The sequence below is a fragment of the Hemitrygon akajei genome, chromosome 11 (genome assembly GCF_048418815.1).
Source record: "Hemitrygon akajei chromosome 11, sHemAka1.3, whole genome shotgun sequence".
NCBI classification, from domain to species: Eukaryota; Metazoa; Chordata; class Chondrichthyes; order Myliobatiformes; family Dasyatidae; genus Hemitrygon; species Hemitrygon akajei.
In genome coordinates this window covers 109,023,460-109,047,881 of record NC_133134.1, presented here as the reverse complement: position 1 = coordinate 109,047,881, position 24,422 = coordinate 109,023,460, and the positions used below count along the sequence as shown (strand labels likewise).

At 43.4% G+C, this 24,422-nt stretch overlaps 1 protein-coding gene across 1 annotated transcript in view; it reads left to right on the top strand.

Moving 5' to 3' along the window:
- LOC140735885 (tumor necrosis factor receptor superfamily member 5-like) overlaps positions 1-24,422 on the top strand; it is an 89,343-nt gene that overhangs the window by 36,352 nt on the left and 28,569 nt on the right. Inside the window, exons 2-4 of the mRNA XM_073061458.1 lie at positions 1,082-1,166; positions 14,590-14,715; positions 23,407-23,550. Of these exons, the coding sequence (XP_072917559.1) occupies positions 1,082-1,166; positions 14,590-14,715; positions 23,407-23,550 (355 nt within the window). The remainder of the gene's footprint in view (positions 1-1,081; positions 1,167-14,589; positions 14,716-23,406; positions 23,551-24,422) is intronic.

Here is a 24,422-nt window from a genome sequence, read left to right as displayed (position 1 = left end):
CCATGCCTGCATGACCTAGACAACTGCCACACATACCGCTTTAAAAAAAAGTATATCCTTGCCTGTAAAATCTTTTCAAAGTGTCGTTTAGAAGATGCTGTAAAGATGTTGAAGAAGGACTTGTGGTCTGATGCAGCTAAAGTGGAATTTTTTAGCCTTGGCACTGAGCAGTACGCGTGGAGTAAATCTAATACTGCACATCAGCCAGGTAACACCATCCCTACTGTAAAGGATGGTAGCATCATGCTATGAGGATGGTTTTCAGCAGCAAAAATGGAAATCTGGTTAGCGTTGATGGGAAGATGAATGCTGCTAAATACAGAGAGAATCCTGGACAAAAACCTGCTAGCCTCTACAAGAAAGCTTAAAGCAGGGAGGAAGTTCATCTTTCAGCAGGACAACAACATAAAGCACACTGCCAGGGCAACCATGGAGTGACTTCAAATAAAGAAAACTGATGGCCTTGAGTGGTCTAATCAGAGTCCTGACCTTAACCTGATCAGACATCTGTGACAAGACCTCAAGATTGCTTTCACCTAGCACAGCTTTAGTAATTTTGCAAGGAGGAATGAGCAAATCTTGCTCCATTACATTGTGCAAAGCTTTCAGAGACTTGTCAAAAAGGACTGCTGGCTGTAATAGCTGCGAGAGGTGGTTCAACTAAGTACTGAGTAAAGGGGGATCAATACTTTTGAACTGCAGACATTTCTAGTTTCTCATACTTTACAATTTTGTTTTATTTAGGGGGGAGGCTCAACTGTGGAGAGACAAAAAAGAGCATGTGATTCACAAATAAAAATTCTCAGTTAAATTGATCATGACCCATGGTTGTAATACTCATTTATGAGAACACAGGGTTGGGATCTAAGTACCTTTAAAAGGAATATTCCTTTCATATGCTTGAAAGGAATAACTTGAGCAGCTATAGGCCTGTGATTAATTTCAAGGCCCATTCAGAAGTTGAATTTTATTCAGTGATGGGCTTTCACTGCGTCGAAGGCGCAGACTTTCATTAAGAAGTAAGAGCATGATGAAGGCCAGCTGCATGTATAATCATTTTGTGCCCGTGTTTTATTTTCAGTTTTGCATTTCTGCTCCCTCCATCAACTGCGACAGTGAGACCCAGTACCCAAAGGATGACCGGTGTTGCTTCAAATGTGGTCCTGGTAAGTACCTCTACCATGGGTCTTAATCACAGTGAGACTGGAGGGGGAGGAGTGACAGGAGCAAAAACAAGATTTACTTAAGAACTGGTAGAAAGAAAAATAGATTCATATTTGGCACAAGAGTGACTTTGTGTAAAAACAGGAAATTCAGGGTTGTTCAGAATGCTAGTGGAGCGAGTGATAGGGTTAAATATTTCAGGTTGCTGACATTTCACCAGAACTATGAAGAGTTATAAACTAAACATGTTGAAGCTGCAGATATGACTGGATGAGAAACTGAGTTTAAAGCACATCAGAAGCAGAAGCAGGATGAGGCCATTTGGCCCTTCATGTGGCTCCACCATTCAATAAGTTCATGGCTGACCTTAGCACCACATACTTGCATCAACCTCACTCCCCTAAATATCAAAACAATTTACTGATTTTTTTTCTCTTGAATATACACAGCAACAGAACCTCCAGGGAAGAGAATTCTGAAGTTTCAGTACTCCTGGGTTAAATTTCTTCTCATTTCAGATCTGAATGCCTATTCCCTTGTTTTTCCGAGATCATGATTACTGGCTCTGTTCATCCCAGCAGAAGCCACATTGCTTCTAAACTATCAGGAGTTTTGTGACTTCAATGAGATCACCTCTTTGTCTTCTAAACACTACCCAACATATGCCCAATCTGCTTAATCCCCTCTCAAAGGAAGGCTCAACTCATCCCTCCTGCTTCAGGAACCCATCAGTTGATGGTTGTACTCCCTGTATCAGAGTGTATCTTTCCCTATCTAGGGAGACCAGACCATACGTAACATCCAGGTGTGGTCTCACTTGGACCATGTATAAATGGAGAATTGAAATCCTCCAGCAAGAAAAGCTAGTGTACCGTTTGCCTTGCTAATACTTGCTGTGGATATCATTGTCACTGTGATTTGTGTACAAGGAGACTCGGAACCCCTTGAACACTGTTAGACTTTATTCTTCATCATTTAAAAAAAAACACAGCACTTTCCTAATTTTTCTGCCAATGCAATTCACCTTGCATCATATTCTATCCGTCATACCCTCTCCCCCATCTGTCTGTACCCCACATCCTGACGGCCCACTCTGCCACCCAGGTCTGGACATCTTAAATCACTGATACAGATTGTGAATTTCCCCACTAGTCTCAGTTCCCAATCAGAACATACGTGGCACATGTTTAATAACCTCTTGTGTGGCAACTTATCAAAGGCCTTTTGAAAGTCCAAATATATCACATCCATGAATTGATCTATTTAAGTTGTTATAAACTCAAAAATTTCCAACAAATTAGTTGGACTTGGGTTTATTTATATTTATGTGTGCCGACTCTACACAGTCCTATTATTTTTTTTCAGGTTCTCCATTGCCGCTGTGTAAATGATAGATTCTAGCATTTATCCCTACTATGTACTATTCTCGGGTGATAAGTCTCTTGTTTTCATATTCACTCTTCTGGCTCCTCTATGTCTGCAGTAGGGTGGAGTCCAAGAGAGACTGAACGGCATGTTCTGTGAGATGGCTGTGAAGTCCTGTTTATGACAGATAATCTCCCTGAAGGCGGGTGTATGGAAAGAGAACTGTTATCTTTGTTTCCCTCCTCACAGATGTCTGACTGTTGAGAACCTCTAGCATTCTCCATTTTAGCTTGTGTTTCCAGGCATTGCAATGCATAACTTTTTTATTCATTGTTAAAATAACACCTTTTTTATTTGATAAAGGATCTAATTAAGTTGTCTTTCCTCAAAGGCTGATGGATTTTGTTATAGTTCTAGCATGTATTACTTTGGACCTCTAAACACTTTGCTTGTGTGAATAGTTTATTCATTATTTTCAGGTTAATGATGCCGTTGCAAGGTGCAGAAGATTGACATTGAGGTCCTTTGGCCCTTAAAACCATTCTGCTGTGCAATTTAGAGTCTAGTCCTTTTGCATCTCAATTCCATTGATCCCATAATAATCTTACCTGGCTTGAAACCTTTGCATTTTGAAGCTTTTAATTGAACCTAGTTTCTGCCACCTTTTGAAGTGAATTCCACATTGTCACTACCCAGGAGAATTCACTTCTTGCCCTTTCCCAACATTTCCTGAATGGCTGAGGTGACATGACTCTGTCACCTGGTTGAGTACTTTCCACCACAGGTCAGCACAGAAAAAAGTCCTCCAGCCTATTATGTCCATGCTGGCCATTACACTAATCCCATTTTCTCAAAGGTTCATTTTACTGTCAAAGTGTGTATGTACATTACAACTCTGATATTTGCCTGCTCCAGATGGCCATTCAATAGAGAAAGACCATGGGTATTGATGAAGGAAAAAACATCAACTACCCCCCCCAACCGACTCGAAAAAGAACAGAAACAAAACTCGCAGATGTAAAAATCCCCGCAGCAAAAAACAGCCACAATAACAATCAACGATTCTCTACTCATACCAATCCCCGCACCCCGCACCCCTCACCCCTCACTGGCAGGAAAGAACAGCGATAGTAGCACCAAACCCCCAACCCCTCTTCTTACACAGAAAACAATTAACAGATCACTCACCCACCAATCGTCCACAAGAAAACACTGAAAACTGGAGGATACCAATATCCAGTCCAATAATCAGATAAATTTCAGTATATGGGAAATGTTTTTTTTTTGCAGCATATGTGGAGAGCAGCTGCATGAACTTAGCCTTTCCGTAAAGAGTGACCTCTGACTCACGTCTGAATGGCGCCAACCCGGCTGCTGACCTTTTTTGCGCTGAGCCATTGCTGACCCCTTCTGCATTTCACCTCGATGTTTCAGTCTTCCTTGCCGCTTCGAGATAGAGTCACTCTTGACCCTGCGATTTGTCTCTGGTCTTTCCCACAGGTTAGCTTGTGTTCTTGGACCTTTCCCCCCACAACCGTCTCTGACCGCCATGAGGCATTTCATTTTCAGCCTTTTATGCCCTGGCTCTCACTCTACAAGCTCATATTCTCTAATCATTTTAACCATCTAGCCAGTGAAGCATAAATCTCAAAGTAATAACGGAAAGACATGATTTTAAACTTTGACTCAGAGCACTCACTATAGACTGAAAACAGTAGTGTAGTTTATACCCAAGATGACTGAGTATTCATTGAGTCATGCAATGATATGTCAAAGCAAGAAGCTGCTCAAGCTATTACCCTTTTTGTAGGCTTTGTTAGAGATGCCCCTTCTTGTGCATAGTCCTGTGCTTGTTTCCCCTTAACTGTTTATCCATTCTGTCTTGCCGTTTAGCACTGAACCTGCTTTCACCAGACAGTGTACTGAAGGTCATTTCTTGCCACATCCTTTTCACTAAGTTTCTCTTCCTGAGTTATCAACCAGTCTGCTGATGCTAGATGTGGGCTTTATTTTTATCAAAACAGTATATACAGTGGCATGCAGAAGTTTGGGCACCCCTGGTCAAAATTTCTGTTACTGTGAATAGCTAAGCGAGTAAAAGATGACCTGATTTCCAAAAGGCATAAAGTTGAAGATGACATATTTCTTTAATATTTTAAGCCAGATTACTTTTTTATTTCCATCTTTTACAGTTTCAAAATAATTAAAAAGGAAAAGGGCCCGAAGCTGAAGTTTGGGCACCCTGCATGGTCAGTGCTTAGTAACACCCCCTTTGGCAAGCATCGCAGCTTGTAAACGCTTTCTGTAGTCAGCTAAGAGTCTTTCAATTCTTGTTTGGGGGATTTTTGCCCATTCTTCCTTGCAAAAGACTTCTAGTTCTGTGAGATTCTTGGGCCATCTTGTATGCACTACTCTTTTGAGGTCTATCCACAGATTTTCGATGATGTTTAGGTCGGGGGACTGTGAGGGCCATGGCAAAACCTTCAGCTTGCGCCTCTTGAGGTAGTCCATTGTGGATTTTGAGGTGTGTTTAGGATCATTATCCTGTTGTAGAAGCCATTCTCTTTTCGTCTTCAGCTTTTTTACAGACGGTGTGACGTTTGCTTCCAGAATTTGCTGGTATTTAATTGAATTCATTCTTCCCTCTACCAGTGAAATGTTTCTCATGCCACTGGCTGCAACACAAGCCCAAAGCATGATCAATCCACCCCCGTGCTTAACAATTGGAGAGGTGTTCTTTTCATGAAATTCTGCACCCTTTTTTCTCCAAACATACCTTTGCTCATTGCGGCCAGAAAGTTCTATTTTAACTTCATCAGTTCACAGGACTTGTTTCCAGAACGCATCAGGCTTGTTTAGATGTTCCTTTGCAAACTTCTGATGCCAAATTTTATGGTGCGGAAACAGGAAAGGTTTTCTTCTGATGACTGTTCCATGAAGGTCATATTTGTGCAGGTGTCGCTGCACAGTAGAACAGTGCACCACACTCCAGAGTCTGCTAAATCTTCCTGAAGGTCTTTTGCAGTCAAATGGGGATTTTGATTTGCCTTTCCAGCAATCCTATGAGCAGTTCTCTTGGAATGTTTTCGTGGTCTTCCAGAACTCAACTTGACCTCCACCATTCCTGTTAACTGCCATTTCTTAATTACATTACAAACTGAGGAAACAGCTACCTGAAAACGCTTCGCTATCTTCTTATAGCCTTCTCCTGCTTTGTGGGCATCATTTATTTTAATTTTCAGAGTGCTAGGCAGCTGCTTAGAGCAGCCTATGGCTACTGATTGTTGGGACAAGGTTTGAGGAGTCAGGGTATTTATAAAGCTTTGTAATTTGCATTACCTGGTCTTTCCTAACGATGACTGTGAACAAGCCATAACCTTAACAAGCTATTTAAGATTTGAGACCTTGGTAAAAGTTATCTGAGAGCTCAAATCTCTTGGGGTGCCCAAACTTTTTCAAGGTGCTCCTTTCCTTTTTTCACTCTAACATTGTACAAAACAAAAATAATACACTAATCTTGCTTAAAATGTTGAAAATAATGTTTCATCTTTAACTTTATAACTTTTGGAGATCAGTTCATCTTCTATTCACTTAACTATTCACAGTGATGGAAATTTTGACCAGAGGTGCCCAAACTTTTGCATGCCACTGTATGATTTTAAATATACAACATGAGTGGCATCGATAATGCAGAGAGTAAGAAACTTGTTTATTTGGTAGCAGGGGTGTATAAAATTAGAAGTATTGAACTCAAAATTCAGGAACTTACATATATCACAGCTTTGTAAAATTCTGTTTAGGCCACATCTGGAGAATTGCATTCAGTTCTGCTTGCCCCATTATAGAAGGGATGTGGAAGCTTTGGAGAGAGTTCAGCGATGTTTACTAGGGTGCTGCCTTGATTAGAGGGCATGTGCTACAAGGAGGGGCTGGACAAGCCAGGATTGTTCTCTCAGGAGTGGCAGACACTGGGCGGAGGCATGATAGAAATTTATAAGATTATGAGAGGCATAGATAGAGTGGGCAGTTGGTCCCTTTTTTTTCCTGCACAGGGTCAAAATGTCCAATTCTAGAGGACATGCATTTAAGGTAAGAGGGGGATAAGATCAGAGGAGATGTGTGGGGCAGGTATTTTACACAGAGTGGTGGGTGGGAGGAATGGTGGCAGCGTTGATAGTGGAGTCAGTTATAATGGAGGCATTTAAAAGGGTCATAGGTAGGCATGTGAATATGCAGAGAATAGAGTGGTGTAGACTTATGTAGGCTAGTGAAGGGACTAGTTTATTTAGGCTTTTAATGTCTAGTTTAATTAGTTTGGTACAACAATATGGGGCTTAAGGGCCTGTTCCTGTGCTGTACTCTTCTCTGTTCAAGCGAGAGGAGAAATGGATTTCAAGGGGATTGCGGAAGAATATTTTCCACCCATATTGTGGTTGGAATCTACAAAGGGGTGGTGGAGGCTAGGACTCTCACAACTTTTAAGGAGTGCCTGGGTGAGGCTTCGGGCCAAGATGCTGGCTAGTGGAGATGGGCTTAGACGTGGTGGGCCAAAGGGTCTGTTTCTCTGTTGGATTGTGCTGAGGCCTACTACTCCCTCTGTATCACACAATGTTGCTGTCTTCCTCATGTCTGCACCAAAGCTGGCACCATTCCAGTGAGCTTGTGTTACACTGTATGCTGAGCAAGGTCTGGATTTCTCTGAAGTATAGTAGTGCCTAGAATTAAATACAATAGCCTAGTTGAGACTTTCAAGTATATTTTATTAAGATTGACCATAACTTCTTTGCTGTTCACTGCTCTAATAATACACCAGACTTCTAAACTAAGTCTATATATTGTGCTGAGGTGTATGCTTTCATCTGCATATGTAGCTCTTCATTATTCCGTCATTCCCTCTAAATTGCTCCCATTTGCCACATCTTGCCTCTCTTCATTCTCTGGCTCACTGTCAAATAGGAATGACGTGCAAATGACCTATGCTAGTTGCACTTCCCAAATTTATGCCTCTTTCTCATGCACTGCACACTTTGGAGGATGAGGCCAGTGCTTGCGGGAGGCAGGGAGCACCGTCTGTTTGAGGAAGTGGGTGGCCACCATTGAAAATCAAACAAATTGATGTATGGAACCTGAGCTGAGCTGGTCTTCAACCAGTTGCTGTGCTGATAGTGAATGCTGCTGTCCGTCCATGGTCAACACCAGATGTTAAGCTAAAGGCCACTTTGTGGAAACTGTGGGGCAACGTGACATTAAGCCTTTGGTGCAGTGGGTCAGGTGATTAAACCAGCATTTGGCCCTGTTGTGGTCTCAGGCCTCCCTCTTGGCTGCACCAAGGAAATTCATTCTCCCTCCTGGCAGCCTCTGTGATCTTTAGCCTCCCCCAGGATAATGTGTCCATTATCATTACTCAAGGACATCTTAAAAAGGTGGCACCCCAAGAAGGTAGCATCTATCATTAAGGGCCTTCACCATCTGGGACATGCTCTCTTAGAACCATAGAACATTACAGCACAGAAAACAGGCCATTTGGCCCTTTTAGTCTGTGCCAAAACTTTATTCCGCTAGTCCCATTGACCTGCACCCAGTCCATAACCCTCCAGACCTCTCCCATCCATGTATCTATCCAATTTATTCTTAAAACTTAAGAGCGAGCCTGCATTTACCACGTTAGATGGCAGCTCGTTCCACACTCCCAGCACTCCCTGAGTGAAGAAGTTCCCCCAATGTTCCCCTTAAACCTTTCCCCTTTCACCCTAAAGCCATGTCCTCTCATATTTATCTCTCCTAATCTAAGTGGAAAGAGCCTACTTGCATTTACTCTGTCTATACCTCTCATAATTTTGTAAACCTCTATCAAATCTCCCCTCATTCTTCTATGCTCCAAGGAATAAAGTCCTAACCTGTTCAGTATTTCCCTGTAATTCAACTCCTGAAGACCCAGCAACATCCTAGTAAATCTTCTCTGCACTCTTTCAATTTTACTGATAAGTTAGGTGATAAGTTAGTTTTACTGATATAGTTAGGTGACCAGAACTGCACACAATACCTTCAGGGAGGAGGCACAGAAGACTGAAGACCCACACTCAAATTTTTAGGAACAGCTTCTTCATATATGTAATAACTTGAAGTTTTTTTTATGTCTTACACGAGATTGCTGATACAAAACAATTTTCATATATCAGTGTTAATAAACCCGATTCTGATTATGAATCCGATGTGATATCAAAAGCAAATACACATTGATGTTTCATCTCAGTATAGGGAATTGTGTTGCTTAAAAATGAAGCACATTTTGAATTTGAGGATGCTTTGCAAAGTGCTGGTGTGGTGCTGGGTGACATAAGTGGATTCAGAAACACATTGCCATTGTAGGAGTCCCTCTGTCTGCTAAAACTCGTCATTAGGATTACCTACTCCATTAGGGTGTTTGACGCAGTCAAAAAAAGAAGTGACAGTGATGTTTTTGAGTTTTGTGAATTATTCATTGACATCATGATTAAATTTTAGAATAGGAATTGACAAGGTACCCAGATACTGACAAGCTATGGCATACACTGCACTGGAGAATCCAATGAAGTTCCAAAAGCAAGAGAAAATCTGCAGATGCTGGAGATTCCATCCTGATGAAGGGTCTCCGCCGGAACCATCGACTCTTTACTCTTTTCCATAGTTCCCTGAGTTCCCTCAGCATTTTGTACGTGTTTAAAGTTTGAAAGGACTGCTTTGTGCACTTTTCTCTGTACTGAATAAAATGAGCATGTTGTCAGTTTGTTGACCCCCTTTGATAATGCATTAATTTTTCTCAAGCTGGAAGCTTCACTGCTTCAATGAGAAGGAACGTTCTGAGCCTGCCCAGTTCGTAAGCTGTGTTTCGGCACTTCATTTGCAGAGAAACAACAGATCGATCCTAATAACGTGGCTCTGTGTTCACCGTCACATGTGACCAGATGGATTTTTGAGGCAATTATTTGCCATGTTGAGCTTCCCAGAGATTTCAATTTCTTCAGCCAAAACCTCACCTAAGATTGAAATTAGAGACGCGTTAGAAGAATTCCTCTTACCAAAAGTCACTTATCATTTCCTGTCAGAGTTGCCTCATATACAGATACTTCTGTGCTTAATGTCACTTTATGTACATACCATCAGTCCATGTATGTAAGCTAATCTTATATATTAACAGTTACATGTACATTGGTTTATAGGATTGTTTTTATGTTCATTGTGTTTTTATGCTTTGCGTTCTATTATGATACATCAGATCGGAGTAACAATCATTTTATTCTCCTTTCCACTCATGCACTGAAGGATGGCAACAAGCAATCTTGAATCATTCATCTATAACATGATACCAAACAGTCACATTTGGTAGTGTTTGGCCCATTTCGCTTTAAGTCTTTCCTACCATGTAACTGGCCAACTGTCTTTAAAGTGCTGTAATTATTGCCACCTCCACCACTTGTTACATATAGCCAGCGCCCTTTGTGTGGAAAAAGTTGCTCCTTGGGCCCCCTTTTTAATTGTTTCCTATTCTCATTTCAAACATACGCCTTCAGTTTTGGACTCTCCTACGCTGCGGAAAAGATTGTGGTTATTCACCTTCTCTGTGCTCCTCATTATTTTGTACATCTCTATAAGGTCTCCCCTCAGCCTCTTGAGATAACATCTTGTGAGTCTTTACTGCACAATGTGCTGGTTGGTTAATTGGCTCCTCCTGTACGTTACAGGCAAAAGAATCAACGGAAAGTGAGTGCTCCAGTTAGAGAAATAATAAGTTGCAGGGGCATAGGAAAAGGGAGTAGGCTGATGGGATTCTTTTGCATGAACTGGTATGTACCCAAAGGGCCAAATGGCCTGCTATATTGTACTAAGTAAGTGCAAGTACAGAAATTTCAAGAATTGAATTTTGAGTAAAGTAAACCTTTAGATGAATGGTAAATTGAGTACGCTCGAAGATTGATACAAACAATCAGCCATTATTATGTCAGACTAATTGACTGCTACTTGGTTGTGAGTTCAAATCCCAGTCCATATCCTGAACTCTGACCGTGCAGTGAAAACTTAAAAGGGCTCGATAGAAGTGTATAATGTTGCAAGAAACATAGATAGAGTGGACAGCCAGCATTTTTTTCCCCAGGGTGGCAATGGCTTATTCTGGTGTGTCTACATTTGAGACATTGAAGAGACCTGTAGGTGGGAACATGGATAAAAAGGAGGGTCATATGCGGAGTAGGAGGGAAGGTGAGATTGGTTGTGAAGTAGGTTAAAAGGTTGGCACAACATCAAGGACTGAGGGTCCATACTGTGCTCTATTGTTCTGTGTTAAAGATGAAGAGATTTAAGAGATAAAGAGCTTTATTTGTCAGCAGAACATACAGTGAAATGTGCTATTTGCATCAAATCAAATTAGAGAGGATTGTGCTGTGCAGCCTGCAAGTGCTGCCATACTTCCAGCATGAACATAGCATGCCAACAACTCACTAACCCTAATCGTTCGTCTTTGGAATGGGTGAGGAACCCGGAGGAACCCACGCAGTCACAGGGAGAGCATATAAATTCCTTACAGACAGCTATGGGAATTGAGCCCGCTCTTACAGTTGATGTAGTAAAACAATTGTGCTAACTGCTATGCTACCGGCCCACCCCTTGCTGAATTGGGCAAGATGTTAAACTGAGAGATTGTTGTTTAGCTTGCTTGGGTTAGTGGTCCCATGGTACATATCAAAGAGCAGAGTTCCCCATATCCTGACCAATCCAACACTTCAGCAGACTGATGAACTGACGTGATGTTTCTGTCTGATACTGCCACAAGATGTACACCTTTTTGTTTTATATATACGTATATGATTATGTGATGCTCCAGGAATTGTTTCTGGCAAAGAAAATGTCTTTATGTAATTGTTAGTTTTTGCCCACATAAATAAGTTTGTAATCAACAGTGTTTTGCAAATTTTGTTCCAAAACGGATCCCAATTTCCACAACATATTTGTAGTATGAGGTACAAGGGTTACCCCGATAGTGAGGGTGTTGGGGTGTTTTGATGGGTGAGCGCATTGGGGTAAAATGTTGGGTTGAAGTGTTGGGATGAGGTGGGTGGGATTTTTGGGGTGTGGTGTTGGGTGGGATTGTTGGAGTGAGGAAGTTGGGTGAGGTGTTGTTCAAGTATATTGGGGTGAGACTTTGGTGTGCTCTGTTGGTAGGACCATTGGGGTATCACATCGGGTGAGGGTGTTGTGGGGGCGTTGGGGTGAGGTATTCAGTATGGGTGTTGAGGTAAGATATGTGGGAGCTTTTGGGTGCTGCATTGGTTGTGGTACCATGTTGGTGGAACCACTGGGGTCGTGTGTTGGGATGTTCTGGTTAAGGTGTTTTGAGTGCTGTGTTGATGGGGGTGTCGTTAATGCTCATTGCAACAGTATGCAGTGGTATATTGGGTAGTCAGTTAGCATGTCACAGAGATGGAATTATCCGGAGAAAGGGTGATGTGTGCTCCATGGAGCCAGATCCCATGAGCCCCCAGGAGGGTGATGTCAGCTTTAAGAAGGAATCAGTGTGGAGATATCTGCAGTTTTAGTTGAGCCCTGGCCTGCCATGGTAACCCTGTCACAGTCATGGTTACCATTTTCCTCTTGACATGGAGATAGGTTGTTACACTCTTCAAACAGTCCCATCACTCCTATCCCTGAACTTGTCTCCCGTTAACCTATTCTCTCTTCACATCCTATCAGTTCTGCTACTGTTCACCCTGAACAGTGGCCAGTTAACCAGCCAGCCGGATCTGTCCCTGAGAAGTGAGAGGATAATGAAGCCTGGGGTGTCCTCTCACTCTTCACACAGACAGCACCTGCAATCAGGATCCAACTTGGGTCTCTGGAGCTGTGAGCACTGGTGCTACCTGCCACACCACCGTGCCACTGATATTAAATGGCAGTTCAGATCCCTAAGGTTGTTATAGCTGGGAGTGGTAGTGGGGATAAGCTCCCACTACTGATTAACTGCTCCTAATGGCATGCGACTTAAGTAGCCTTTGACAACCAAGCCTTCCTGACAACCTGGCCTTCATGTGTGGTTTAGCTACTAGGCCTGGTGAAACAGTTTCTACTGATAGGAGGGGGGGCAGAGGCAGGTTACTGGCACCTTACAGGTCACTTCGGGCAGGTGAGGCTCGTCAGCCATGGTTGGCAGCTTGTCTAGGAGAAGGAAAACTCTGATCTCAAACCTTCGCTGCCTTGCGGCTGTACCCACTCATGGGGAAGGCTTTGGTAGTAAACCCTGAGGGGGGCAAAGAAATCCGGAGCTGGAGTCCCTAAGGCAGTCCTACGTTGAGTTCAGCACTGACTGGCAACTCTGGCGACGCTGCTGGTGCCAAACTGTATCGGCCTGTGCGCTTCCATTGGGTTCATCAGATGCGTGGCGACGGGGAACTTGCTCTCCGTATTTTACTGCCCTGGCTTCGATATCTAGACAGCCGGGACGCAACATGGTTGACCGTGACCAACGGAGGCCTCGGTCCAGTTGTGAGCCTTTGGCCAGTTTTAGTCTGTGTGTCAGTTTACTCCTGCCTGAGCATTGAGGTGAAGGGTTGTGGTCAGAAGCTGTGAGCTCTCGCTTTGCTGCTGACAGCAGGCCCGTGACTGCTGTTCAGTAAGCCTGGACCTCCGGGACAGTAACGTGGTTGGCTGGCATGCCGGCATAGTCAACCCCTGTGAGTACGGCCTTAATGGCTGGCTGTGAGAGGCAATCACCCACAGCATTATTCTTTCCCTTTGATACGTTATATATCAGTTGTGAACTCGGATACGTAGGTCACGTGGTGTTGCCGCCTTGCAGACCTTCTGATATTTTGGCCATCGCGTGCATGAGGGATTTGTGATCACCTAACGCTGTGAGGTGGTGGCCCTCTAGAAGAAAGCAAAAATGGCAGACAGCCAGATAGAGACCGAGAAGCTTACACTCAAATACACTGTACTTCCTTTCGGGGGGTGGGTACGTCTACCACTGAGGTTTTGCAGAGCTTGAAGTGCCTTGGGTCAGGGCAATTTCCAGAATTTCAGGCAGTCCTGGTACAGCTCCCCTTTAGCAGGTTTACTGTTAGAGAAATGTATACAATATACATCCTGAAATGCTTTTTCTTCGCAAACATCCAGAGAAACGGAGGAGTGCCCCAAAGAATGAATGACTGTTAAACGTTAGTGTGCTTACAAAGACACAGACTTGTAGTGCCCCAAAGACTACTGATTCACCCAGAATTTGACCATACCACAGGCTCTCTCTCTCTCTCCCCTTAATAAGGGAGAAAGAGATGTCTCTGTTTCACAGTGAGAGGGGAGACATAACAAACAACTTGCTGATTTACAATGTTAAAAGTCCGTTGCGTCGCTTTTTCCCAACTCTGTGCCCAAAGATCTTGGATCTCTGGGCAGACAGCCAGAGATCCTCCGTCTCCCGCAACACACTGATTTCCTTCCAGGACAGTCTGCCCTTCTCCAGAGCCTCGAGATCCCGGAACTCAGAAGGCGAGCTAATCTCATAAGCTGCATCCTTGGCATGTCAAACGACGGCCAGTCATGAAGTCCTGAGAGCGGGTCCCATTCCTGCAAAGAACTGAAGTCAGGGTGTAACTCCAGGTCAGGGTCTTCAAAAGAACACTGAAAGGGAAAAATAGAGATATTAAAAATCGAAATAGAGCTGTTTCCGAAGATGCAAGCAAAGGAGTCGCCGTTAGGTGCCATCGTCTCCTCGTAAGCTCCTCCTTCTTCTGAAGGCTGGTTTTAAATTGTGCTGGCTGTCATTGAACTGGGTTTCATTCTGATGAATGCAAACAGGTCAACAACCTGGTGTGCACTGGCTGCACGCAGCTGTCAGTGAAAGAGTAGTTTGTGTTGCCCTGAATTGCAGTCAATGGGTGTGGGTTAAAGGGAACCCCTATACTTCATCTTCTGAGATACTCACTTTAGCATTCTGATTCCTGCAGCGGTATAACCCTTCCCTCGCTGTTGTAAGGTTATGAGGCTTCTATGTTCTGATGTAATTCGGGAAGCTCTAAGAGAGGTTTTCTTTTTCAGGCTCGTACATGGTAACTGAGTGTAGCGTAACGCAGTACCCCGATTGTCATCCTTGTGAAAATGGCTTCTACCAGCAGCAGTGGAACAAGGACGCTCACTGCAAGAAGCACTCGTCTTGTGATTCTGGCAAGTGTCTTTTACTTTTAATAGTCACATTGTGTTTAACAATAATTTTCCATCCCTGTCAGTGGCAAACACGAGGAAATCTGCAGATGCTGGAAGTCCGAGCAGCACACCCACAAAATGCTGGGGGAACTCAACAGAGCGGGCAGCACTGGTGGAAAGGAACAAAGAGTCAACATTTCGGGCCGAGACTGTTCATCAGGACTGGAAAGAAAAGGGGAAGCAACCCCAATAGGAAGGTGGGGGGAGGGGAAGGGGGAATGAAGTGTGAAGTTTGGAGGTGATAGGTGGCAAAGATCAAAGGGCTGGAGAAGAATGAATGAGAGGAGAGTGGACCATGGGAGGAAGGGAAGGAGGGGAGGTATCAGAGGGAGGTATTAGGTGATAGGCAGTTGAGAAGAGAAAGGGTGAGGGGGAGCCAAGAATGGGAAATGGAAGAAGAGAGGAGCAGGAAGGGGGAGAAATTATATGGAGTTGGGGAAATTGATGCGTGCCATCAGGTTGGATGTGAGGTGTTGCACCCAGCGGATATGAGGTGTTGCTCCTCCAACTTGAGAGTGGCCTCATTGTGGCAGTAGACAAGGCCATGGACCAGACTGTCAGAATGGGAATTGGGATTGGAATTAAAATAGCTGGCTGCTGGGAAAATCCTCCATTTTGCTTGACGTAATGTCTGCCTGGCTTTGTCATCCACCTGGTCTGATCGATTGGACTTACCCTAATGCCCTCTTTGCCTCCATCCTGTGTGTGATGTGCTATGGCTCAGCTGATGGCACCAGTGACTGAGTTATAAAGGTGGTGGGATCACAGACGTTAGCTTGTGATCCAGTCAGTTGCTCCATTACAATGCAGAGGAGGTACAGTGGGGCAACCTTGGGTTAACTGAGAGGGGGTGTTCAAGGCCACATCTGTCTTCCTTCTCAAATGGCAGGAAACCGTCTCAACAGAGGGAAGGAGGTCAGAGGACTGACCTAGCATTCTGATGAATAATCACTCCTCAGTCAACATTGCTGATGTAAATTATGGGGCTTTGCTGTATTGAGATTCTGCCAAGAGAATCCTGGTTGCTGCATTGTCACTTTAAAGTACTATCTACTGTTTCTGAGTACTTCCTGCAGGTTTACAGTAGTAGTGATTCAATTTATTGACTATAAGGCAATTGGGTATCTCCTGAGATTGTCATATAGCCATACACCCTTCAGCATACCTCGCCTATATCAGTCATCAAATGCCCATCTCTGCTAATCCCATTTACCAGCATTGGCAGACGGTATTGCATGCCTTGGTAATCCGTGTGCTTTATGTGAAAGGTGCTAAATGAACTAATGTGTTTTTAAGCACTTTTTTTCAGAATATTTTCAGTGTAACCTTGGCCACTTCTTTCACCCTCAGATACTCAATGCGAATAACTCGTCATGCTAAGGTTTTAAAGATTTGTCTCATTTTGATTCCCATTTAAATGTTCTTGACATATCACAGAGCAAAGCACAGAAAGTTTTAATAAACATGTTACTTTACCAATCAGTAATGCCTGATGTGAGAAAACAAGGTATAGTAAATAAAAAGTGAAATCATTTTGATTTCTGCGGTTTGAATTTGTTGATAGATAGATAGATAGATAGATAGATACTTTATTCATCCCCATGGGGAAATTCAACTTTTTTCCAATGTCCCATACACTTGTTGTAGCAAAACTAATTACATACAATACTTAACTCAGTAAAAAAATATGATATGCATATCACTATTTAGATATGCATCTAAATACATACAGATGTATGCTGAGATTCAATGCTTCGAACCTCACTCACCCCATGCCATCTACCAATCCTGTTGTGCAAATTAACCATTAGCCTGACTGGAAATGTGATGGATTAGAGTTGTGAGTACTCATTCTACTCTCCGTTTCTGATGTGGGTCAGCAAGGATTTTAGGGGGAGAGTCTGTTTTCCTAGTACAGGGAATCAATGTGAATATTGAGCAGAGAGTTGGGGTGGGATTAGTATTAACTCTAGCCCGGGCAATGATTAGTTCATGGGAAAACACTGGAAGCCATTGCTCAGGCAGTGATAACAGAAAGCACGATTTGACAGAAACAACATGAAAGGGAAATCAAATTTATCAAACTTATTGTAGTTCTTTGAAGAGTAAGCTGATAAAAGGGAGCCAGTGGATATCAGTATTTTTGGATTTCTAAAAGACATTAGATAAGGTCCCACTTTAAAAAGTTACTATACAAGATAAGGGCTCGTGGTTTTGAAGGTTATAATTTAGCAAGGATAGACAATTGATTAGCAGGCAGGAGACAAAGAGGGATAAGGGGGATAAAAGGGTCACCTTTCAGGTTGAGCTGTACCTTGAGCGTGCTGCTGAAGTGAATGCTGGGATCTCAGCAGTTCACAGTCTACAATAAAGAGGTGAAGAGTCTGAGTGTAATGTAGGTGACAATAAAGATATAAGAAGGGAAGGAAGTTGTGGGGAGCTGCAGAAGAGATATAGGTAGGCCAAAACATTGAAGTATAATTTTGGCAAATATGAGGTTATTCTCTTCGGCAGAAAGAACAGAAAAGCAGAGCTTTATTTAAATGGGGTAACCCAGTAACTGTTAGTATTCTTTTACACAAAACATCAACAGTTTAAATGCAGGTACATCAAGTAATTAAATCAGAAAAGAAGAGTGCAAAGGGAGTAAAATTAAGCAGGAGGAGGCCATTCAGCCCATTAAGTCTGATATTTATGACACTCAAGGCTGATCAAAGTTGGTATCCTATTGGAGCTTTCTCCTCACATTTCTTTATCTCTTCAGCCATAAAGGACAGGATCTAACTCCATCATAAATATATTAATATACTTGAATAACTTGGCCTCGGCTGCCTTCTGTGGTATAGAATTCCTCAGGTTCTATGAGTGAAGAAAGTTTTCCACATCTCAGTCCTAACGAGGCTACCCCTTGTCCTTGGGCTGTGACCCCTGATGCTGGTTTTACCGTCATTGAATGCCACAGTGGTGCAGCTGGTAGAGCTCAGGGAGTCTTTCTTCAATCCTGACCGCAGGTGCTGTCTGTGTGGAATTTGGCCATTCTCCCTGTGACTCCGGTTTCCTCTACATCCCGAAGATGTGCGCAGAGACGTACCTGCTGCCACCCAGCACACACATACACCCTGTCAGAATGCTCACTCGCACCCACAGGCACACTGTCATCCTGCACCGGTCACTTCTCATCTTTTGCTGCTGCTGTTTCACATATTTATACAACGACTTGTCGTATTATAAAAGAGTGAGTAACATTAAACTGTCTTACATAGACATGCACCTTGCACTTCATGACAACCTGTCGATCTCCAGGCCATGCCGCTCAGGGACGTGAGCTAATATTATTTTGTGCTGGTGTCTGACTATATCTACTGTGTTTTGCACCTTGGCCCAAGTGGAACAAAGTTTTGTTTAGTTGTATACATGTGCATGGTTGAATGACAATAAACTTGAACTTGGTTGGTTAATTGGCCACTTTAAAATTGGCCTTTGTATTTAGATAGGTAATACAGGTGGGGTGGGGTATGTTAATGGGAGCGTAGAGAGAATGCAGTGGAATTATGTGGGATTAATGTTAGTGGGTGCCTGATGGTAACCTCAGACTCAATGGGCCAAAGGGCCTAGTTCGATGCTGGATGAGTCGATAACTTACAGAAGCATCCCTCTATGTCAAAGAAATTTACTATCACTGATTAGACTTAATCAAGACACAGATCTTGATGTTCGGTTTAATTACGTGACCGTGGAGAGCCCATTAAGAGACTCTGCTGAAGCAAGAACAAGCATGGTCTTTTATATCTTAAAATACATGCAGTCCAGTAGTTTTCAGGGATCAAATGATCTTTGATGTTTAGACCTTATCGACAAAGTTCAGGATGCTTCCATTCCATGCACAAAGTTAGGCATAGGGTCCCCACGTAAACAATCAGTTCCCATTAATTTGAAGAAACCAAGCTATTCGTCCTGTAGCCTTGAAGGCCGAAGGAACCTCCCCATTAATTATAAGAAACCAAGCCGTTAATTTTGTAGTCTTGAGGGCTAGGGTTTTCTCCTTACAACATCCGTAAGACCACTGTAAGACATAGGAGAAGAATTAGGCTATTTGGCCCATCGAGTCTGCTCTGCCATTTAATCATGGCCGATCCTTTTTTTCTCCTCTTCACCCCCATTTCCTGGCCTTCTCCTCTTAACCATGTCCAGTCAAGAGCCTATTAATTTCTGCCTTAAGTACACCCAACGACCTGGCCTCCATAGCTGCAGGTGGCAACAAATTTCACAAATTCACCACCCTCTGGCTAAAGAAATTTCTCCGTAACTGTTTTGAATGAACGTCCAGCTATCCTGAGGCTGTACCCTCTTGTCCTAGACTCTCCCACCATAGGAAAGATCCTTTCCACATCTACTCTGTCTAGTCCTTTCAACATTCGAAAGGTTTTAATGAGATCCCCCTTCATCCTTCTAAATTCCAGCGAGTACAGACCGAGTATCAGAAGTTCCTTGTATGATAACCCTTTTATTCTGGGAATCATCCTTGTGAACTCTTCTGGACCCTCTCCAATGCCAGCACATCTCTTCTAAGATGAGGATCCCAAAACTGTACACAGTACTCAAAGTGAGGTCTCACCAGTACCTTATGAAGCCTCAGCATCACCTCCCTGCTGTTATATTCTAGACCTCTTGAAATGAATGCTAAGATTGCATTTGCCTTCCTCACCTCTGACTCAACCTTCAAGTTAGGGTGTTCTGCACATAGACTCCCAAGTCCCTTTGCATCTCAGATTTTTGGATTTTCTCCCCGTTTAGAAAATAGTCCGCACACTTATTTCTGCTACCAAAGTGCATGACCATGCATTTACCAACATCGTATTTCATTTGCCACTTTCTTGCCCATTCTCCTAATTTGTCTAAGTCCTTCTGCATCCTATCTGTTTCCTCAATGCTACCTTTGTATCATTTGCAAACTTAGCAATGAAGCCATCTATTTCATCATCTAAATCATTTATATACAGCATAAAAAATGGTCCTAACACTGACCCCTGCAGAACACCACTAGTCACTGGCAACCAACTAGACAAGGATCCTTTTATTTCCACTCACTGCCTTCTTCCAATCTAACCATCTTAGTAACTTTCCTGTAATACCATGGACTCTTAACTTGGTAAGCAGCCTCATGTGTGACACCTTGTGAAGGGCCTTCTGAAAGTCCAAATATACCACATCCACTACATCCCCTTTATCTATCCTACTTGTAATCTCCTCAATGAATTCCAACAGGTTTGTCAGGCAAGATTTTCCCTTAAGGAAACCATGCTAACCTTGTACCATCTTGTCCTGTGTCACCAAGTACGTCATCGCCTTGTTCTTAACAATTGACTCTAACATCTTCCCAACCACTGAAGTCGTTAATTGGTCTATAATTTCCTTTCTGCTGCCCTCCTCCTCTCTTAAAAAGTGGAGTGACATTTTCAATTTTCCAGTCCTTTGGCACCATGCCAAAGTCCAATGATATTTGAAAGATCACTTCTAATGCCGCCACAATTCTGCCACTACCTCAGTACCCTAGGGTGTTGTTCATCTGATCCGGGTGGCTTATGTACTTTTAGGTCTTTCAGCACCTTCTCATAAGCAACATCTGTGCTCATCAGTTCTTCATTTCTAACAGGACTTACTGCTTAGTGCAAGTAAACAGACAGACCTCATCTGCTTCTTACCTGGCTATCCTCATGATTTTGTTAACCCTTAAGTCTCATGCTTAATTTTCTTCCACATTCTGCAGTCTCCTTCCTGCAACTTATCAATTCAGTGTGTTTCAATGAGGTTCCCTCTTGTTCTTCTAAAATCTAGTGAATATGGGCCCAGTTGTCCCAATTTCCCTTCATTCTGTCATCCTAGGATCAGTCAAGTGAATCCTCAATACACTCCCTCCACAGCAAGAATATCCTTCTTCAGCTAAACAGACTAAAGCTGCACGATGTACTCAAGGAGTGGTCTTACAATTGCAGTGAGACATCTCTGCTTCTTTGTTCATATGCTCTCTCCTGCATGTACCGTTTGCCTTGTTAATTGCCCACTGCACAAGTATGCTCACTTTCAGTGATGTGGTGCACAAGAACACCCAGCTCGTGCTGTTTATCTTCATCGGACAATCCACGCCAAGGGTGTGTGAAAAGAGCTACTTTTTCATCACTGCAGAGTTTTGCGGTAGGCTTCTGGGTTGAGGAGCAACCGATCAGCAAGTGACAGTGTTAGAAGAGCTACCTTTCAGTCAGGTTGCTCTCAAGATTTAAAAAGATTTAAAAAGCAGAGCTTAATATCCAATGATGCACATTGTATTGAAAGAATAGGCAGGAAGGGGTGGCGTGGCGTGGCTTGGTAGGTAAAAAATTAAATTAGCTCACTAGAAAGAGGTATTGAATCATTGTGGATGGAACTAGGGAACTGCAAGGGTGAAAGGACCCGGATAGGAGCTACATACAAACCCACAAATGGTATGTAGTAGGCCTCCGTTAGACTCGATAGACCATGGATTTGCACCTTGGTGCAAGCCTGGGCAAGGTTTTTTTTATGCCCAAGCTGCAAGTCTCCCCTCTCCAGGCCACCAATGTTGTCCAAGGGAAGGGCATTGGCATCCAGACAGCTTGGCACCGGTGTCGTCGAAGAGCAATGTGTGGTTAAGTGCCTTGCTCAAGGACAAACACGCAGCCTCAGCCAAGGCTCGAACTAGTGACCTTCAGATAACTAGATGAATGCCTTAACCACTTGGCCACGCGCCAACACTCTACAAATGGCAGTAAGGATGTGGTCTACAAGATATAACAGGAGAAAGAAAATGCCTGCCAAAAGGCCAATGTTATATTAGCCACAGGGGATTTCATTATGTAGGTAGATTGGGAAAATCGGGTTGGTGCAGCAGCTCATTGCTGCCTTCTCTACTGCAGTAGGGCTGTGCCACTAATTCTGACTTGCCAGTGATACTGAGATCAATTGAAAGGTATTTTGTGATGTATAAGTGCAAATTCAAACAGAGCGTTTTGTGCTGAGTTAGAGCGAGAAGGGTTATTGTGAAGTTCAGGGGCGAGATGTCAGAAATGGGCATGAGAAAGCTTTGGAAGTCAATGCAGGCTGTTGCAGGAGGGTCAGTGTTGAGTGTGAGGGGTGGGTGTCCTTTGGATCTGCCGTGGGGTTAGGGTGAATTGCGGGTTGACTGGTGGGGGTGGAGGGAGTTTACAGGCTTGGGTGTGGGGGATCAGTTCCCTGATACCTGCTCCTAGGTACGTGCTGCCAGGTACACCTTCTGGTACAGATTTTCAGACACCTGGGCTGTTTGAGTAGGTAAGATCTGTGTAGTACAAGTGTGGAACTAAGCAGGCATAGGGTGTGTGATTGGGGCTTGATTCATTAGGCTGATGTTGCTAGTACAGTATTAGACCTCCCTCGTTTTCACCAGCCGGTAATGTTCAGAAATGGTTACTTTGGTCTAAAGTTCCGCCCAGATTAATTAAGAGATTCCTGACAAAATTATAACGCCAGCCCACTAATTACTGTTGGACTTTCCCTGCCATTTCACTATATCAACAGGGAGGTGTCCTCCTAACTCTGTCCAAATGTGGACTTTTGAATGAGGCATTTTGTACGTGTTGCTTTAACACAATGACAGTGAAGAACGCTTCCCAGCTGTTGCCCAGCTTGGAGCCTGTGCAGTTTTGCATGCTGTAAAATGGTTCAGGTCAGAGATAAGCTCACTGAACCAGGAGCAGCAACTCTGAATTCATGGCTCTTCCCAGAATCAGGTACTTTCCTGAGCTGGTACTCTGTCACCTTTGGGAAATCAATTTGCACAACTTGCTTGATAACCTCACTATTAAACTGAGTTGTTTAGCGAGGGACCATTGTTTTTATCTCCCACTGTTGTTTGGTCTGTGGGAAATATCAACAAAAGTTAGACCTAGCCAAGTCTGAGCAGGAGCTGCCAAACCACACACAGACCTCCCTGTCCACCATATGTCCTGCTGCATAACCTTGCTATTTATTCTCAGAACAGGCCCTTTGGCCCACGGCATTTTGCTAAGTTAACTTACTGATTGAATAAATTACTCACTCTATGATTGAAGCCAAAATTGCCTTTTTGCTTAAACATAAGAGATTCTACAGAAGCTAGAATTCTTGGTTCTTGATCTTGAGTCCTTATGAAGTATCCCGACCCGAAACGTTGACTGTTTATTGCTCTCCAAAGATGCTGCCTGACCTGCTGAGTTCCTCCAGTATTTTGTGTGTCTTGATTTTTGCTTTTAGCTTCCTTCACAGAATCCAGTGGCTTCATTCCAAGCAGAAAATACCAGGAATATTCGGCAGGTCTGGCAGCATCTGTGGAGAGAGACCAACCAATGTGATTGCCTCCAAATTTCCCCCTCATCTCTGAGGCAGTTAGGGATGGACAGTATATGTTGGCATTGTCAGTTGATGGCAACATGCAGTGAACAAATAAAAAGAGAGGGAAAATGGATTGATTCTGAGTCCCGTGCAGGCAAAGAGGCCTAGGTATTTTAGAGTAGAGTTGGTAGTTTGAAGGAGCTGTGCCTTTGTGTTTTCGTTAGTCTCTGAGATACAGATGCAAGAACATTCTCTGCGACATATCGTCTAACCCAAGTCTCTATTTTTCAGGAGAATTTGAAGTTGTAAAAGCCGGTGACTCAATCAGCGATGTGGTGTGCTTGTGTAAAGAAGGGAAGCACTGTCCTAACAGTGACTGTGAGGTCTGCAGGGATGATGATGTGTGCCCGCCGGGATCAGGAGTCCAAATCCAAGGTGAGCCTGAACACTGAGGACAACGGCTTAACCCGTCCCAGAATGATCTCAGAAAGAGCATAAGAATCACGTTTATTGTCACTGACATATGTCATGAAATTTGTTTTTTTGTGGTAGTGGTACAGTGTAAGACATAAAAAATTACTATAAGTTATGATGAAACATAGAATAAATAAATAGTGCTAAAGATGAATAGCAAGGTTGTATTCATGGGTTTATTGACCGTTCAGACAGGTTGAATGACCAGGGTAATCTTTGATTTGCTTGGCTATGTAGTAGTTCGTATTTTTATACAACATTGAAGGAGCCGACTCTTGGAGCAATCCCATCAAACCCATTCCCCCAATGTAACCTGAAATCTCTCGCATTCTCTTTAACTCCACACCTTCCTTCCACTTGCCACTCAACTGTACTCAGTTTGTAGTGACTAGTTAATCCAATGACTGGTGTTTCTTTGGGATGTGGGTGAAAACAAGAGTGCCCAGGGAGGTGGGGTGGTGGTGGAAACTTGTGCAGTCAGAAGGAGGATGCAAACGCCACACACAGACACCATTGAAGATCAGGATTGAACCCTGGGCTGGTGGAGCTATGAGGCAGCAGCACTAACTGTTGCAGTACTGCGCCACCCTCCAGTCTGTGGAGGGGAATGGGTTGTTTGCTTCCTGGTTAATGTTGGTACTACGTGTGTCACGTCCTCATTCCCAATGTGATGGGGACTGAAGAACTCACATGCCTGCCTTCACTCACTGGATGGGAAATTGGAGAGCTCAGTCCTGACCTTGTGTGCTGTCTGTTTTTGCACGTCCTCCTTGTGACCATGTGAGTTTTTCTGGGATTCTCCTGGTTTCTTCCACATCCCTAAGTGTGCTGGT